This window comes from Pantherophis guttatus, chromosome 17 (genome assembly GCF_059756535.1).
Source record: "Pantherophis guttatus breed Tessera chromosome 17, ASM5975653v1, whole genome shotgun sequence".
NCBI classification, from domain to species: Eukaryota; Metazoa; Chordata; class Lepidosauria; order Squamata; family Colubridae; genus Pantherophis; species Pantherophis guttatus.
In genome coordinates this window covers 12,844,465-12,864,074 of record NC_142079.1, presented here as the reverse complement: position 1 = coordinate 12,864,074, position 19,610 = coordinate 12,844,465, and the positions used below count along the sequence as shown (strand labels likewise).

The following is a 19,610-nucleotide window of genomic DNA, read 5'->3' as shown; positions in this document are numbered from 1 at the left end:
ACCGGGAGCATTTCACCCTTGGCTTAGACCAACCTTATAAGCAGAAAATAAGGAGGAAGCAGCTATGTTTTTATTTGCCACGTGAAGTAGCTTTCCCTACTTAAGAGTTCCGAGTTCCTTGACCGTTGATGGATTTTAGCTGCTAAACCGTGATTCCTTCTGCAATTAAAAAAACCCTGTGTTCTCTTGTTTTGTGGTGGCTGAGTTCAGATAATGTTTCTCTCATTTTGACTGGTGCCTTTTAAAAAGAGGGCTCTTTGTCTGCTCTTTTGAACAATTTCTTTTTAATTTTACGACGCTCATATTTCTTGATGCTGGTTTATTACATTGGGCTCGGATTGATCGTATGTATATTTTATGATTGCAAACCGCTCTGAGATTTTTTTGATTATTTTGTGCGGGAGGGAGGGAAACAGAAGATGTCACCAGTCCAGGATGGGAGTATGGATTTTCGCATCCAGAAGGATTTTATTTCCAAGGCATTATATCTATATTGTTGATGCTTTTGTCACCGTTATTATTTCACAAATACCTTTTCTTTTAAATAAAAAAGATGGAACAGTGCAATATAAAAACATTGAATGAGTATCAGTGCCATGGTGCCAGAAAAATCTAGACAAATTCAGCAGAAGGTTGAAGCAGAGCGAGTGTATAAATTATCTGGATTTATTGCTGACAGAAAGATATAGTGGAATTTCTTTTTTTTTTAAATGGAACCGTCTGGAGCATGGAAATAATTGGAAGGGATGAGGTTCAAAGTTAATATAAAGGTAAAGGTTCCCCTCGCACATATGTGCTAGTGGTTCCCACCTCTAGGGGGTGGTGCTCATCTCCACTTCAAAGCCGAAGAGCCAGCACTGTCCAAAGATGTCTCCGTGGTCATGTGGCCAGCATGGCTAAATGCCAAAGGCGCATGGAATGCTGTTACCTTCCCACCAAAGGTGGTCCCTATTTTTTTACTTGCATTTTTTACGTGCTTTCGAATGGCTAGGTTGGCAGAAGCCAGGACAAGTCACGGGAGCTCACACCGTTACGCAGCACATGGGATTCGAACTGCTGAACTAATGACCTTTCGATCAATAAGCTCAGCATCTTAGTCACTGAGCCACCATGTCCCTATAAATGTTAATATATCCTCCCCTAAATCAAAGTCATCTAGAGGTGGGGGTCAAAAACTAAAGATGGCATCCATGACCCGTAAAAAGGGGTGGGGCCTCGATCACAAGGTTAAAGCCACCATCTTTACTTGTTCTAATCCTCTTGAAGAAAATGATGAGACTCAACCCATACATTTAAAAACATAGATAAAACTAAGATGTGAAACAAGGCATGTAGCTGAAGGTTCAAAGTTGTTGGTGAATTAGAAGGGGTGGGGGGAAGCCTTGCTAACTGGGGAATTCTGGAAGTCCACACATTTGAAGGTAGAAAAGAGAAAAGGAGAGGAGAGGAGATGAAGGGAGGGGAGGGGAGGGGAGAGGAGGGAGAGGAGGGAGAGGAGAGGAGAGGAGAGGAGAGGAGAGGAGAGGAGAGGAGAGGAGAGGAGAATAGAATAGAATAGAATTCTTTATTGGCCAAGTGTGATTGGACACACAAGGAATTTGTCTTGGTGCATATGCTCTCAGTGTACATAAAAAGACAAGATATGTTCATCAAGAATCATAAGGTACAACACTTAATGATAGTCATAGGGTAGAAATAAGCAATATAAATCGTAGGGATACAAGCAACAAAGTTACAGTCATACAGTCATAAGTGGAAGGAGATGGGTGGTGGGAACAATGAGAAGATTAATAGTAGTGGAGACTTAGTAAATAGTTTGATAGTGTTGAGGGAATTATTTGTTTAGCAGAGTGATGGTGTTCGGGGAAAAACTGTTCTTGAAGTCCACACATCTTAAAGTTGTCATGCTGGCTGGGGAATTCTGGAAGTTGAAGTCTACATATCATAAGGTTGAAATCTACACATGTTCCGGTAGTCATGCTGACTGGGGAATTTTGAGAGTCAAAGTCCATACATCTTTAAGATTGAAGTCCACAGATCTTAAGATTGCCATGCTGGCTGAGGAATTCTGGGAGTCCACACATCCTAAGGTTGAAGTCCACACAATTTAAGTCATCATGCTGGCTGGGAAAATCTGGGAGGGGAAGTCCATACATTTTCAAGTGGCCATGGTTAAGAAACACCGTTTTAAGATATCAGGAGATACCTTGAGTTGACATCCTCATTGTTTTCTTCAAGGTACTTTTCCTCCTTATAGACACATAACTTTTCACTTGTGACACCTCAGCTTTTCCAAAAGCAGAAACAGATGTTCATGAGAGATAAAAAGAGAGGTGATTATGCAATAAGATTGAGCAGTCTTTTGTAGTTAAGCATACTGAAGCTTAATCAAAGAGAAGAAGGTAGATATCTCTCGTTCATTGCTTTTCAATCATTTCTGATCAGTGTTAGAAATGGCAGCTTGAAAGCCTCTTTTTCTGCAGGGAACATTTTATTAATTCCAACTGATTGTGTATTTGTGTGGTTTTCCTCAAGGAAACAGTAAAAACATGATAGGTATTTTTGTAAATGAAAGCAGTCAGAAAACATCTGTTGAAAGGGATAATGCTTAAGTAGTTTTGCTGTTGCTCTGAAAAACTTAAGTTACATTCAGCAGAGATTAATTTTTCATTGTCCTCCAGTTAAGATGAGAATTGCTTACCCGGAATTACTGATGGAAAACATCACATGGAGCTCCAGATCATAAAAATTGGATGTGGCTGGGAACATCAAATGGATCTCTAAATTTTGGAGAACAGAAAGACTCTATTCCCCTAACTTTTTCAGCGATGTTCTTACTTTAATAAATCATCATGTACGACCAAGACATTTTGATATCCAGAATGGAAGTTAAGATGCGCTGTTCTATGGGCCCAAAATTTTATTGGTCCAATAGTTGAATCTTTATTTAACACCGGTTAAAAGGTCATCTTCTCTAGAGATTAGAGAAGCAGGTTGTCCTAAAAAGGAAGAAAGCATTCTTGAGTGGCACATACAGATGGGTCTTCTCATCTTTGCTAGTGATACCAAACTTCATTTGGTTTCACATCTGGGTCACATCACAGGGGTCAAACTTGGCTCCTGTCAGGGCTCCGACAAATGCCCTAATTAACGCATGAGCCTCAAGCCAGGTTTCAAAAGAAATCCAGTTATTTATTAGGAGCAACATGTTGGCAGCTTCCCAAGTGTAGTCAACTCTGCTGCACATAATTTATGGCTCAGCTCTGACCCTGTTTCCCCCCTCCTCTCAGGCTGTGTCATAAATCACATTCTCCAACGAGGCACTTTCCCGGGCTGTAGAAACCACGTCTCACAAACTGGTAATCTGAGATCCAACCTTGGAGGAAGGTATGCGTGGAATGTGGCTGCTGAATTGTTCTGTCAGTTCTTCCCCCTTTCTGCCCATGGCAACTTGAGAGCAGACTGGAAATGCTTAGCTAGTTGACAGCACCATATCTTGCTTGTGCATCTGTCTTCTGGAGAGTAGAGTTGATATCTCCAGCTGATGATTAGGGAAAGGAAATACTTCTCAGATGAATGTTCTGGTGAGTCAGTTCTTCAATGGTCCGAGCATTCTGAGACGCACAGAAGACACCAACAATTGAGAAGGAAAGATGGTGACCACGAATAAGCCTTTGATCAAGAAGTGATGATATTTATGAGAGGAGGAGCACCCTTTGAGTGGGGATTTTGCTTCAGGAAAGGAATGAGTGAAGTACAATTGTGAAGTCACACCAACCTCTACTTCTAAGAAATCAGAGTTGCTACAATGATTCATTGGTATACCTTGTCTTCTGGGATGGAGCATCCTGCAACCTTATGAATGGTGCTGATTCTTTGCACCTGACATTAATAGCAATAGCATTTAGACCTATATACCGCTTTATAGTGCTTTACAGCCCTTTCTAAGCAGTTTACAGAGTCAGGGAGGAAGGAAGGGCGGGCAATAACACTAGCAATAGCACTTAGACTTATAGACTGTTTTGCAGTGCTTTTCAGCCCCCTCTCTAAGCAGTTTACAGAGTCAGCATGTTGCCCCCAACAATCTGGGTCCTCATTTTACCCACCTCGGAAGGATGGAAGGCTGAGTCAACCTTGAGCCAGTCAGGATCGAACTCCTGGCAGTTGGCAGAATTAGCATGCAATGCTGCATTCTAACCACTGTGCACCATGGAAGGAAGGAAGGAAGGAAGGAAGGAAGGAAGGAAGGAAGGAAGGAAGGAAGGAAGGAAGGAAGGAAGGAAGGAAGGAAGGACAATAGCAATAGTCCTTAGACTTATATACCGCTTCACAGTGCTTTACAGCCTTCTCTAAGCGGTTTACAGAGTCAGCACGTTGCCCCCAACAATCTGATTCCTCCTTTTACTGACTTTGGAAGGATGGAAGGCTGAGATTTGAACTGCCAAATTGCAGTCAGCCGGCAGTCAGCAGAAAGTAGCCTGCAGTACTGCACTCTAAGCGCTGCGCCACCGCGGCTCGTCAGCCTAATCAGCCTAGAAGATTTATTCAAGCCTACACAGAAGAATCTAGTCAACAAAAGTTCAGTATTAAATCGGTACCAGATAAGAGTCAACGGAATTCAGGAGGGGTTGGACTTGAACTCTTTGTGGGAACGTAACAACCCTAAACTGATGGCATGCTTAACTCCCCCCCCCAGCTCTTCCTGCTCTTCCTACAATACATGAAGTAACTGCCATCAAACAGTTGGTTTGAAACCCTCTCCTCTACTTCTTGTAATTCTGGTCCAACCGTGATCATATTTCTCATATATCTACTTATGTGGTTCCTGCCTAGAGGGAACCATGTAGCTCTGGTTGGAAACAGAACACTGGATTAAGTAGACAGGGGCTTGTTTTTTAAGCCCCTTCTCTGGGGGAGGGTGGGGAAGGATGTGACAGCTGATCAATAGGCTAGGAGAAGCCAATCAATATTGTAGGGGGAAAAAAAACCCCAGCAAAACAGTGTTTCTGGCAGTTCACGAGAAAACGAATTACCTCCTCGCGGAGATAAAGTTCATCCATCTTTCCATTCAACCTGTGCTTTGTGGCAGGGTTAGTTGTGAGTTGATCTCGTCTGGGCCGCCCATCATGTTTCTGCGCTGACCTTCTGCAGAATTTAGTTTTGACTTAAATGTCAAGGAACTGTTGAGACGGGAGCTTTGGAGAAGCGCATCTCCAAATAGGCATCAGCAAGGAGTTTTGCTGCTGCTGCTGCTGTTCCCAAGTGTGTGTGTGTGTGTGTGTGTGTGAGAGAGAGAGAGAGAGAGAGAGAGAGAGAGAGAGAGAGAGAGAGAGAGAGAGAGAGAGAGAGAGAGAGAGAGGGAGCGCAACTGGGTGACTAAGCCAATTATCAGGAAACTCTGACTTCTAGTCCTGCTTTAGACATGAAAGCCAGCTAGGTGACTTTGGGTCAATCACCAAGAGACTTTGAGTTCTAATCCTGCCTTAGGCATAACAGCCAACTGGGTGACTTTTGGGCCAATCACCAAGTTGAGTTGAGTTAAATCCTCTGTGCATTCCTGCCTCTTTCTCGGTGCCTTGTTGAAATCCCTATTTTCAGCTAAGCTTGGGGGGGAAAAGAGGCCGTTCCATTTACACCTCCGATATTCTCAGTTCTTTGACTTGTCATAAATAAGTTTGTCCTCCCAGTCAAAATAGGAAAGCAGCATCAATAATTACAAAGAAGGCAGAGCAGGAAGGGAGATGGATCCTTCTCTGCCCTATTAAGAGAGTCAAAAAGTAAAGCAGAGACAGATAGTGGTCTAAGCACCTGCAATTACTGCTGGTTCGAATCTCTCCAAGGCTCAAGGTTGACTCAGCCTCCCATCCTTTCTAAGGTAGGTGAAATGAGGACCCAGTTTGTGGGAGCAATAAGCTGACTTTGTATAAATATACAAAAGTATGAAGGCTATTGCTTAACGCATTGTAAGCCACCCTGAGTCTCCGGAGAAGGGCGGCATATAAATCAAATTAAAAAAAAATTAAAAAATTCAGATTCTGATTAGGGCTGGGTTTCACTTACCTTTACCACCAGTTCACCACATGTGCGCTGTTCACGAATGCGCCCAGCCTTCTGTGCGTGCACTTTGCTCGTTCACATGTCTTCTATGCATGAGCCCAGCCTCAAAAACTTGCCTAAATAGCATGACTTGGAGCCTGGGCAGGTGGGCGGGGCCACCCGCGATCGCCGCTACCGGTTCACGCGAACCAGCTGAATACCACCTTTGAACCGGCTGAATACCACCTCTGATCCTGATCAATGATGAATTCCCATCTATTCTATGTAGCTGTTGAGTCGGACAGTGAGGAGGATGGGGAGGGCAATGTGCCAGTCCTGGAGTCTGGGGAAGGCCTGGACAAGGGCTCTGCATCAGAGGCAGAGATGGGGCCAGGGCCATTTGGGAGTGATGCGCAGACTCCGGAGCCTCCAGAGGCAGACAGCAGAGAGGCAGAGAAACAGGAGGAGCCTGTTCCTAGTGCACGCATGCGAAGAGCTGCCAGAAGGCAAGAGCAGCTAAAGCAAAAAGGACAGCTTGGGAGTAAGGCCAGGAGATGATTGGCCACTCCCAGAAGGCTTAAAAGAGCAGCAAAGGCTCTTGGGCTCTTTGTAAGAAAGCAACATTACTACATTTGTTTCTTGTCAGGCCTCTCTTGTTTCTGAACTTCGTGGGGCTTTGCCAAGAAAAGCCTCTGGCAGGGTGCCAAAGAAGACAAAGGTTTGTGATAAGGCCGAAGGACTTTTTCTGAAGGACTTGTTTTGGAATTAATTTGGACTAAGCTGAGAATGAAGTAATTCTCAGCTGTTCTAATAAAATAAGTTTGTTTAGGAACTGATTGTGTCTGGTAATAACTACTTGGGCCTAGGTCACAACAGTAGACTCTGGTACTCACTGGCATCTGTGCCTGTCCTTAATATTTTTTTTACATAGTTTGGAATATTGTTCCTTTTATTTTCCTATATTGCATTTTTATTTCTCAGGATAGAGATATTGTGGACAAAAATCATTAAAACACTTCCATCCATTTGTCCCTTTGACTCTCTGTTCTGTTTGCTGATCTATAAGCTGGGCCAAAATGCAAAGATGGACATTTAACAATGAACAATTTTGTTGTGTTCCCAAGAGTGGACAGTGACTTGTTTATCCTCTAGGAAAGGATGACAGAGGTGGACCAAAATATGACCGATTCTGCCATAAGGCCCTCTAAATTCTGTTTTTCTCCAAGAACCATCAGCCGAGTAGCAAGGATGGTCCTTACGCTGATTGGGCTTCATGGAGATGTTATCGGCTAACTTGCATCCTAACAAACTCGGTGTCAAGTAAGGTTCACACTTCTTGTTCTCGGAATGGGTATTGTGTCCTTCAGAATTAGAATGTTGTGTTGAAAACAAACCTAAGCCAATATAAGTTTAACAGAATTTACCCTCTAAAAGCATCCACTCGGCAGCAAATAAGCTTGTTTAGGGTTCCAATTTTCTTAAATAACTTGTCAGGCCTGGAAGCCATCTTTTGCATTAGGCCTTCAGACCTGCCACATTTTGGGGGTGTTACTTGGAACCCTGACATAACTACAGGTAGTGTTGTGGCCCATACGTAGCCTGTGCAGCTAGCAGCTGATTCAGACAGCGAGGAGGCTGGAGTGGTGCTGCGCCAGCAGCCTGTGCAGCTGGCACTCGAGTCGGACAATGAGGAGGCTGGAGAAGAAGTGGTGCCAGAGGCAGGGATTCAGCCAGGGCCTTCAGAACCTCCAGAAGCTCCCTTAAGTGAAGAGGACGAAGAGGAGGAGCCTCTTCTCGATGCACAGGCACGCAGAGCTGCCAAAAGGCAGGAGTGGCTCCTCAGGAGGAGGTCTCCTTGAGAGTAAGGCTTGGGGCTAATTGGCCACTCCCTTAGCCTATTTAAGGAGGAACGCCAACTGAAGCAATTTGCAGAGAACAACTTCGTTCACATACCTTCGTGTCTTGTCTTGCTTATCTTATCAGCTTCCTGCAAATTGCTTCTGGGCATTCTGCCAACCACAGTAAGCTTTCAGTTATTATTCTTTGAATTCTTGGGGGCTGTTAATGCAGTTCATTAACAGCCGTTGTTGTAAAAGACTGGTTTATTTAGTAAACCAAGATTTGTGTGTGCTGCGTTCTTTGGGGTCCGTAGCTGGGGCAGAACAGGTAGTCCTTGACTTACAACAGTTCATTTAGTGATTGTTACAAGAGCACTGAAAAATGTTGAATAGAATAGAATAGAGCTGGAAGGGACCTTGGAGGTCTTCTAGTCCAGCCCCCTGCTCAAGCAGGAGAACCTATACTATTTCAGATAAGTGGCTGTGTAGTTTCTTCTTAAAAACCTCCAGCGATGGAGCAACATCTGAAGTCCAGCTGTTCCACTGGTTAATTGTCCTCACTGTTAGGAAGTTTCTCCTTAATTCCAGGTTGCTTCTCTCCTTGATTGGTTTCCATCCGTTGCTTCTTGTCCTGCCTTCTGGTGCATTGGAGAACAATTTGACCCCCTCTTCTTTGTGGCAACCCCTCAAAATATTGGAACACTGCTCTCATGTCACCCCTAATTCTTCTTTTCTTTAGGCTAGCCAAACTGAAACCCAAAGTTATTTATGACCATTTTTCAGAGTTACAAACTTTTCAGCATCCTCACGATCAAGTGATCAAAGGCACTGGGCAACTGATTCAGATTTATGACGGTTATAGTGTCCCAGGGCCACATCATCCTCTTCTGCGACCTTCTGACAATGGGGAAGCCAGATTCATTCAACGACCATCTTACTAACTTAACAACTTCAGTGATTCACTTAACAACCATGGCAAGAAAAGCTGTAAAATGGGGCAAAGCTCACTTAGCAAATGTCTCACTGAACAACGGAAATTTTGGGCTCAGTTGTGGTTGTAAATACAAGTCGAATTAAGACAATAGAATACAATAGAATAATAATAGAATAGAATAATAAGGTTGAAAAGGACCTTGGAGGTCTTCTAGTCCAACCCCCTGATTCTCGGTTTTTTCCATATCAGCTCTCAGCTCAGCCTTGAATGACATTGGGCGCTATCTAACAAAATGAAATTCAATGGTGAAAAAATTAAGATTCTACATTTAGGCAATAAAAACAAAATGCACAGGTACAGTATAGGTGGTACCTTGCTCAATAGCAGTAACTGTGAGAGGGATCTCTAGCGTACAACCATTTAAATATGAGCCAGCCGTGTGCAGCAGCTGCCAAAAAAGCCAACTCAGTTCTAGGCTGCATCAACAGAGGGATAGAATCAAGATCACCTGAAGTGTTAATACCACTTTATAAGGTCACTTGGTAAGGCCACACTTGGAATTTGGCATCCAGTTTTGGTCACCACGATGTAAAAAAGATGTGGAGACTCTAGAAAGAGTGCAGAGAAGAGCAACAAAGATGATTAGGGGACAGGAAGCTAAAACATATGAAGAACGGTTGCAGGAACTGGGTATGTCTAATCTGATGAAAAGAAGGACTAGGGGTGATATGATAGCAGTCTTCCAATATCTCAGGGGCTGCCCCAAAGAAGAGGCAGTCAAGCTATTCTCCAAAGGACTTGAAGGCAAGACAAGAAGCAATGGGTGGAAACTAATCAAGGAGAGAAGCAACCTAGAACTAAGGAGAAATTTCCTGACAGTTAGAACAATTAATCAGTGGAACAACTTGCCTCCAGAAGTTGTGAATGCTCCAACACTGGAAGTTTTTAAGAAGAGATTGGATGAAATGGTATTGGGTTTCCTGCCTGAGCAGGGGGTTGGACTAGAAGACCTCCAAGGTCCCTTCCAGAGGTGGGTTTCAGCAGATTCTGACCAGTTATGGAGAACCAATAGCGGAAATTTTGACTAGTTTGGAGAACTGGTAGTAAAAATTCTGACTGGCCCTTCCCCCATCTATTCTCTGCCTCCCAAGTCCCAGCTGGTCAGGAGGAAATGGGGATTTTGCAGTATCCTTCCCCTGCCACGTCCACCAAGCCACACCCACAGAATCTGTACTAAAAAATTTTGAAACCCCCACTGGTTCCTTCCAACTCTGTTATTCTATATATTTTATATTCTATCTAGTAGCTTGGAGAATATTTTATTTCTTATTATTAGGACTGGAATTCTGAGTTTGGGATTGACTACTGACTGACTACCGCGCCTGTACTACTGCAATGCTCTCTACATGGGGCTCCCCTTGAGGAGCACTCGGAGGCTCCAACTGGTCCAGAATGTGGCCGCGCGGGTAATTACGGGAGCCGCTTGGCGCTACCATATAACACCGCTCCTGCGTGAGCTGCACTGGCTCCCAGTGGTCTTCCGGGTGCGCCTCAAGGTGTTGGTTACCACCTTTAAAGCGCTCCATGGCATAGGACCTAGTTATCTTTGAGACTGCCTGCTGCTACCGACGGCCTCCCATCGACCCGTGCGCTCCCACAGAGAGGGCCTCCTCGGGGTGCCATCAGCCAAACTATGTAGGCTGGTGACCCCCAGGGGGAGGGCTTTCTCTGTGGGGGCACCTACCCTCTGGAATCAGCTGCCCTCAGAGATAAGGAGAATCCAAGACCTCGGTGCCTTCCGCCGTGCCCTTAAAACTTTCTTTTTTCAGCAAGCCGGGCTGGCTTAACATATTTTTTTTAATATTTTTTAATTTTTAATTGGTTTGTTATCTTAAATTGGGGCCAAATTAATATATATCCTTTTAATTGTTTTTAATGTTTGTATTGTATGTTTTTATCTGGCTCTACACCGCCCTGAGTCCCTTGGGAGAAAGTGTGGTATATAAATTCGAGATAAAATAAAATAAATAAAAATAAAGAATGAGAATAGTGGCACCAGCTGGGCTACTCTTGTATATTAGAACTGCATTACAGTCTTCAGCTTGGAGAAGTGTTTCTGGGGCTAAATAAAAAGAATATGGAAATTGCTTTGGAAATAGCTGTGTTGGCAAATACGCACACCTACACACCAAAATTCTTTCTCCTTAAAATGCTTCGGCTTTCAATACATTTCTTTCGCGAGGTAATTTTCTCTGCTTAGCCAATAAAAAGATGAGCATTTCCCCATCTTCTGCTTCAGGCTGTGGATTAAATCACTGCATAGGAAGTTCATTATTAGTTAACTGGACGAGGCTGAACTATATTTTGAAGCGGGATCCCGAGAACGCCTTACAGGCAGTAAGCTGAAGGAGGGTTTGCACCAGGGATGGGCTTCAATTTTTTTTACTACCGGTTCTGTGGGTGTGGCTTGGTGGGTGTGGCTTGGTGGGCATGTAGGATACTGTAAAATCTCCATTCCAGGGGTGAAATGCTCCCGGTTCGGACCGGATCACCCGATCTGGTAGCGATGGAGGCGGGTGGTTCGGAGAACCAGTAGCCTTGGTAGTACAGTGGTCTAAAGCACCCTGTTATTAAGACCAGCTGCCTGCAATTACTGCAGGTTCGAATCTCGCCAGGCTCAAGGTTGACTCAGCCTTCCATACTTTCAAAGGTAGGTAAAATGAGGACCCGGGTTGTGGGGGCAATAAGCTGACTTTGTATAAATATATACAAAAGGATGAAGGCTATTGCTTAACGCATTGTAAGCCGCCCTGAGTCTCCGGAGAAGGGCGGCATATAAATCAATTTTTTTAAAAAAAAAAATCCCTGCCCCCCGCCCCCCCCCATTGCCCAGCTGAGCCACGCAATCATCAGAGGCTTTTTTTTTTTTTTACTTTTAAAAGCATTTTTTCTACAACCTCTTTGGCCTAAAAAAATGCTTTTAAAAGTAAAAAAAAAAAAAAAGCCTCTGATGATCGCGTGGCTTAGCTGGGATCATCAGAGGCTTTATTAAAAGCATTTTTTTTTACAACTTCTTCAGCCGAAGAGGTTGTAGAAAAAATGATTTTAAAAGTAAAAAAAAAAAAAAAAGTTGACCACGCCCACTCAGTCATATTACCCCACCACCACCAAGCCACGCCCACAGAACTGGTAGTAACAAATTTTACATTTCACCACTGCTCCATTCCCTTCCCAATCCGGGGGAAGGCTACTGCAAAATCCCCATTTCCTCCTGATCAGCTGGGACTCGGGAGGCAGAGAACTGGGACTCGTTTTGTTGGCTATATCAGGGGAGAGATGAAGTGTTTTTCCCTGGTGAGACCAGTCTATCAGGGCAACCTGATATATAAATTTAATAAAACTAAAAACTAAACTAAACAACCTGGTCTACCCAAATATGGGTTGGAGGATACTGCATCTGCGGGGAGAGCCCGTGGCTTAGAGGTCAAGTCATCTACCTAATATGCAAGTAGCCTGGGTTCGAATCCCAGAAAGGGTATGGCTAGCTTATGAGAGCTAAATAGCTTGAAATAGATCTATACTAGTCTCCCTTTATTTCTTTGTCGGTCAATATAAATTCAACACAACTCTACTGGTAGTCTTTGACTTACAATCACAATTGGGAACAGAGTCAATTCTGATGTTACAATCCTTTTTGTCATGGTTGTTTAATGATTCACATGCTTGTTAAGCAAATCGAACTCCTCCACTGACTTTGCTTGTTAGAAGCCGGTTGGGTCTGGAGGCTAAATTGTGTGATGAATGGCTAAGGGAGTTAGACATCTTTAGCGTAATGAAGAGAAGCCTCAGAGGAGACATGATAGCCATCTTCCAATACTTGAAGGGCTGTCACAGAGAAGAGCTGTTCTCCAAAGCACTAGAAGGCAAGACAAGAAGGAATGGATGGAAGCTTTTCAGAGAGCGAGATCCAACCTAGAGCTTTCCCATCAGTGGGAACATCGTGGAATGGCTTGTTTCCGGATGTTGTGGGTGCTTCATTGCTGGAAGTTTTCAGGAAAAGATTGGCCAACCATTTGTCTGGAATAAGGACTCCTGTCTTGGGCAGAGGGTTGGACTAGAAGACCTCCAAGGTTCCTTCCCTTCCATATGATTCTATGAAAATATCAAGAGCTGAAGCAGAGAACTGGAAGACCTCCAAGGTCCCTTTCAGCCCTAGGACTCTATGATTCTATGAAACTCAAGAGCTGAAGCAGAGGACTTGAAGACCTCCCTTCCAGCCCTAGGACTCTATGATTCTATGAAAATATCAAGAGCTGACGCAGAGGACTGGAAGACCTCCAAGGTCCCTTCCAGCCCTAGGATTTCTATGATTCTATGAAACTATCAAGAGCTGAAACAAGAGGATTTGACCGGAGCTCTCCAAGGTACTGAACCAACTTTTGCTCATCTACAAATAGGAAATATGGTAGGTGCAATGGTGTACCCACTGTCCCTTGTGTTCGTGCAGGCAATGTCACAGCCGTGTACAAAAGGGGCGGGGCTTCCATTGCAACACTGCACTCATCTCTTGCAGGTTTTGACCCTTCTTGCCCCTGGGATCCACAGAACCCCAACTGGGAGAGTCCGAATTATCCAACTGGGGGGAGCTTGGTTGTCTTCCCAGAAGTCTTTTGTGAAGTCATCTAATCACATCCTTCTAAAAAAAGGATATCTTGACCTGAAACAGTTATCTAGTTTGGGGCATAACCCTGTGGGAGGAAAATTCAACTTCATTAGACTTATAATTTGTTTTTAGTTGGCAGGTTTCCTATTGACACAGAGAAAAATGTAAAAATAGCATCTGTTTTTAAAGAAGTGACTTTCCTTTCCCCGCGCCTTCCTAAAGAGGCTGTCTTTCTTAATTGTATCCATTTTCTGCAACTTTAAAGCCCTTAAAGTGATGCTTTTCTCTGAGTCTTTTGTTTTCCGCATTCTCAGCCTGAGAATGGCACATCAGGTGAATACTAAAAAGCGAGAGAGCGTCTCAAAGGAAGAAAGAGATGGCACCGGAGTTAGGTTAGCTTCCGTCTGAATAACACCGCTGAGTTCCTTTTGTAAAAGTTTTAGGCCAAATGGATTTAAGGAAATTTGAAGAGAGCAAGAGGAAACCGTTCAAAGGCTTGAAGGCAAAAGGTTGAAGGAATTGATGCCATTTTTCCTTTTAAGCAGGAGGGAGAGCAAAATTGTCCAGTGCCACCATTTTTAACGCAGCATTTGAACTCTTCTGTGTAAGCTGCATTGAGAAGAAATTAAGATTTAGCTGACTGATGGTGACAAGAGAGGTGGTTTGAATTTGGGGGGGGAGGGTATAGATATTTTTATGATTGGTACCCCGTCTGCTCAGAGAGAACTTTTGATGCTTTTTTTCAGGAGGCAACTGGACTTTCTTGTTTTTTCTTTTGAAGATGTTTTGCTTCTCATCCAAGAAGCTTCTCCAGCTCTGACAGGATGGTGGGGAATGGAAGGATTTATATTCCTTGCAGACTGCTGGTCATTTGAATCCTTTGAGAGGGTCGTTGAGGCCACTTGGAGGTTTATCTGTGTCCTCAGAGTCACCTGAGTGGTGCAGATGGTTCCTGTAGTCTGCAAAAAAATAAAAAAGTCCAGTTGCCTCCTGAAAAAAGCATCTTTTGGGACACATTCTGGTGAGAGAGAAATTCCCTGAGGATGGACTCCAGCACAAGTCTGAAAGCTCAGAAGACTAAACCTCTGGTCCCAGTTGACCAACGCAGATTGGATCCTTAGTGGAGAGTCTTGGAGATGAACTGAACTGAATGATGGTGGTGAGACTCCGGTCCCGGAGGCTGATTTATCTTTGCATGCTGATTCGGAGGATGATATGGAGGAAGCTGGCAGGAGCTATGTGCCGGAGGGGCCGTCTTCACTGGTGAGTCAGCAAGAACTGACAGTTGCTGACGTGCCTCTGGACCCCAGACAAATTGAGGAGGAAACAGAGGCCGGTAATGAGGAGAGGGAGCCCCTATTGGATGCAAGAGAGAGACGTAGGAGACGTCGTAGAGAACAGCTATTGCCACGTCCCAAGAGGTGTGGTCAGGAGACGTAGGGCCACACCTTACAAAGTATAAAAGGGGTGTGGCTGGGCCGGAAAGGCGTGGTGAACAATTTGTTGGTGTTTTGGATGCAGTGGAGTTTAGAACTGCTAGTTTTGAGTTTTGAAAAGGAGTCTGCATTCCTGCATTAGCCTGCTGGCTGTCTGCCAAGACCTCTGGAACATTGCCTGGTAATTACTGAACTGATATACTTTTGAAAGAGAACTGTTTATTAAAGGGCCAGCTTCAATCTCTCTAGCCTGCGTTTGTTACTGCCGGGCTATTTGAGCTTCTGCAAAGCCACTCGTGGGAGGGGACAGAGCAGATGGCTTTTCAGACAATGTGGAGACATTCTGGACTTATGACAACCCCCTTCTTCTCACTTGCCTTCTTCTCCTTTCTACCTCCCCCACCCATTTTATGGATGTCCCTAGAATGTGATCAAGGGTGCATTGTCCTCATATCCAACTTTCGTTATGATATTGCATAGTTGTGAATTATTGTGAAATCCATTCAGAGTACGAACAGTGCAAAAAAACAAACAAACAAAAGGGATTGCCAGCTTCGAAATCTAGCCAGGGACAAGTTAGACACACCCACTGAGTTGAAATTTTGCAAAGGGAAAGGGGTAAATAAAGATGAAGCATCTTTCAAGCTGACCTTCAGTTAAATTGATTTGATGGATGCATCCAGGTAGGTTGCAGCTCAAATGCAGGGGGGAGAGGTGACAGTTGTTTGATTAATGATGATGATTTTTCCCCTCCCTCAAGCCAATTGCTAGAAGAGGTATACAGTTTCTCCAACTCACGGTAACAGATTTAAACAGATAATTTTGCTTTCTCCTTAACTGGCCTGGTCACTTTCCCCAACGCATTTTACCTAAAAATCCCAACACTCAGACTTTCTCTATATATATCCGGTATTTATTGATAAGTGCTTAGGAATGATGCCATCTTATTTGCTTAAAGACAAATGTTTGTTTGTTTGTTTATTTATTTATTTATTTATTTATTTATTTATTTATTTATTTATTGGTTCAATTTATATGCCGCCCTTCTCCGGACAAATGTTTATTTATTTATTTATTTATTATTATTTATTATCCGGACAAATGTTTGTTTGTTTGTTTGTTTGTTTGTTTGTTTGTTTGTTTGTTTGTTTATTTATTTATTTATTTATTTATTTATTTATTTATTTATTTATTTATTTATTTATTTATTTATTTATTGGTTCGATTTATATGTCGCCCTTCTCCGGAGACTCAGGGCAGCTTACAATGCGTTAAGCAATAGCCTTCATACTTTTGTATCTACCTGCTTAGTAGGGCTTTCGACCCCCCCCCCAAAGCGGTGTTCTTTTTTTTTTTTAACCCTGTTCTTTCTTTTCCAATTGTCCATGTACAATGTGTTGTTGCTTTGCTGGTTGTCTAGATCTTTTTTAAAATCGTCCTTTGCCATCCCGCCTAGTCTAACGCCTTTTCTCTGTTTCTTTTCATCCAGAAGCAACAACAATAACATGTTCAGCGAAGTTGTGCGACTGAATTTTGAAATTGCCAGTTTCAGCAGCCTTTCGGGAACCCAGCCAATATCCTGGCAAGTGGAATATCCTCAGAAGAAGATGACAGAGATGGCCCTTTCTGAAATTTTCATTTGCCAAAAGGATCTCGTGGGGATTGTCCCACTAGCAATGGTAAGAGATTCTAAGTTGATATTCCTACAACATTTACCAAAGATCTGTTGTACTCTTGTACTGCTCTCATGGGAACTTTGACATTTCTTCATTACTTTTCCTAAAAAAATAATATGCCTACCCTCCAAGATGTTTGGAGAGCAATGTCTTCCTAACATTCTAGTAAAGATAGGTTGAAGAATGGTTTATTGGCTGATGATCACTCAAGACCAAGGAATGGTGCGGTGGCCTAGAGGTAGAGTTCTCGCCTCACAATTAGGAGGCTGTGAGTTTGATCCTAGGTAGAGGCAGATATTTCTCTCTCTGGGCACAATGAGAATATAGCTGCTGAACAAAACTCCCCATTGGCAACAGGAAAGGCATCCAGCCAGTAAACACTCAGCTCCATTCAGTTGCCCAGACTCTACCCCGCAAGGGATTATGGGGTTGTTAAACAATGATGGTGGTGATGATGATGAGCACTCAAGACGAACCTTTCAGTAGACTGGAGATCTGCTGAAGTCCATCATTCTAATCATGACACCATATTGAATGCATCTATTCAACCCAGAGGTGGCTTTAATATTTTGAAATAGCAATGCCACGTAATATGGAGTTGGTGAGCTGATGCCCTAATGTTGAGCATTAGTCCAGTCGCTATGACTTTAGTTTGGCAAGATTCTGTCTATCAGTGAGCAGCAATAAAGGAAACTGCCTTAGAAGAACCTCAACATGCCTTGCTTGGTTTGGCAGCCTGGATAGTAGTTGCATTTTGGCATGTTTGTAAGGCCCACCATGGATTTTACCCATTGTGTGAACTGTGTCTTCATGTTACTCCATGGTGTGATTAGTCTGAGCATTCTATGGTTATATGAACCCAACAATTGTGTTCCGTTAAATCCAGATGAAATGCATGAACTTCCATGGTTAAGGGTAGACTCAAAACTGGTTCTCACTGATCAGTGGTGGGATTCAAATAACTTGACAACCGGTTCTCTGCTCTAATGATCAGCTGGGTAGGCATGGCTCGATGGTCATGTGACTGTGTAGGCGTGGCCAACTCAACATCACTCACGTCGATGGGCACTTCACCTTAGCTGTTACCAGTGGTGAGTTCCTCCTGGTTCGGTCCGGTTCAGCCGAGCCAGTAGCGATGACGATATGACGTCACCAAACCGGTTCTCCCCCCCCACCCTCCCACCCCCCACCCCCCCACATTATTCTTACCTTTTATTTGGTCCCACCCCCAATCTGTTGCTGCCTCCTGAGTCCCAGCTGATGACTAGAGGGAAAAAAACTGTTTAAACTCTTGCCGCGGGGCTTCAAAGGGCCGTCCTACAGCTGATCAGTGTTAAAAGCAAACAAATGAGTCGGGTTGTAAGTGCAAGGACTGGTCGTAAGTGCGAGGACCTTCCAGAAATGACTCTGACCAGCTAGTCAAGCCCACCTAGTCACATGACCTCCAAGTCACACCCACAAAATAAGCCACGCCCACAGAACCGGTAGTAAAAAAAATTAGAATCCACCCCTGGCTGTTACAATGTAATAAGGGTTAACCAGAGAGTCAGTTTCTGTAAGCAGGGCAATAAAGATTAGGCTAGAAACAACACCAGAATGTTTCCTTCCTGCCTTCCTTACAGGATTAGCGATGTAAAGTGGGGGGAAAAAAACAAAATAAGATTTCTTCCAACAACCGGTTCTCCGAACTGCTTAAAAAGTTAACAACCGGTTCTCCCGAATAGCTGCAAACTGGCTGAATCCCACCACTGTCACTGATCCCTCTCCAACCCTTCACCATTACGCACTTCAGCTCTCCTATAAAGATGGACCTCTTTCCAATTGTCTTCTCCAAGCCACCAATGAAACAGATAAGCTAACCTCATGCTACCTGGTCATTAACCAGTTTTGTCCTTAACGATGATACACCCTGAAAGTAAGAAACAAGTGAAAGTCACATGGTCAAATATCTGGGAAAGATGATCCTTGGGAGGGGTAAACAAAACATTCACCGAAAGAGAAGAGCTTTGATACACACCCACCCAAATGTCTGTAACACGCCAAATATTTTTTGGCTCAACCCTAGTCAAAGAAAGCAAGCGAGGCCAATTCTGCCAAGCTGATGCTAATCAGAAGTTAATAATAAGTCCTTCATCTGGGGAAACGTTAAAAGGATTTGGTGATGCTTGGCCAATAAATTATAAATAGACCCGAAACTATTACTGGGATGTTTCCTAAAAATACACTTTGAATTGCCTTCTTAGGTATGGATGTGTCTGTTTTCTGCCAAGACGTATCAGCAAGGTTGGCACAGCCTGTAAAGGCAACCTGCTAATAGCATCAAGGTGAATAAAGGAACCGATGCTTAGAATTTTCTTTTTTCGGGAAAAAAAAATAAAAATAAAATGCTGGTAGGATCAGATAAGGTAAAAGAACATTCGCTCTTCTTTTTTTCCCCCGCTAACTCCGCAGTTCCAGCCAGCCCCTTATTTTGCTGTCGTTATTTTTTTTTTAATTTCTTCTTCAATTGTGCGTTAATCTCCCGTCGAGCTGATTACCTGACAATTCCCTGGCTCGGAATTGCAGGCTGAGAAAAACAGGAGCTTCAAAGGGGAAAAAAAGTTTGAGGTTGCCATCTGCTCAGATATATCCAAATCTGCTCTGTGAGTTTGGATGCTTTAAAAAAAATGGGGGGGGGGAAATGCAAATTCATTCCAATTTGGCATGGGGGGTGGAGAATCAAGGAATGGTTTTGGGATTATGATGATGATGATGGTTGGTCACACAGTCAGTCAGATGTTCCAATAGGATTTGGCATTGTTGTCCACCTATCGAGTCCTTCCCAAGGACTTGGGATAGGTAGATAGACTATAAAATAACAGAGTTGGAAGGGACCTTGGAGGTCTTCTAGTCCAACCCTCTGCTTAGGCAGGAAACCCTACACCACTTCAGACAAATGGTTATCCAACATCTTCTTAAAAACTTCCGGTGTTGGAGCATTCACAACTTCTGGAGGCAGGTTGTTCCACTTTTTTTTCCTCAAAAATA

General features: G+C 43.5%; 1 protein-coding gene across 1 annotated transcript in view; it reads left to right on the top strand.

The window, feature by feature from the left end:
* Window positions 1-19,610, top strand: part of TMEM132C (transmembrane protein 132C) — a 177,974-nt gene that overhangs the window by 119,036 nt on the left and 39,328 nt on the right. Inside the window, exon 4 of the mRNA XM_034435234.3 lies at window positions 16,397-16,586. Within this exon, the coding sequence (XP_034291125.2) occupies window positions 16,397-16,586 (190 nt within the window). The remainder of the gene's footprint in view (window positions 1-16,396; window positions 16,587-19,610) is intronic.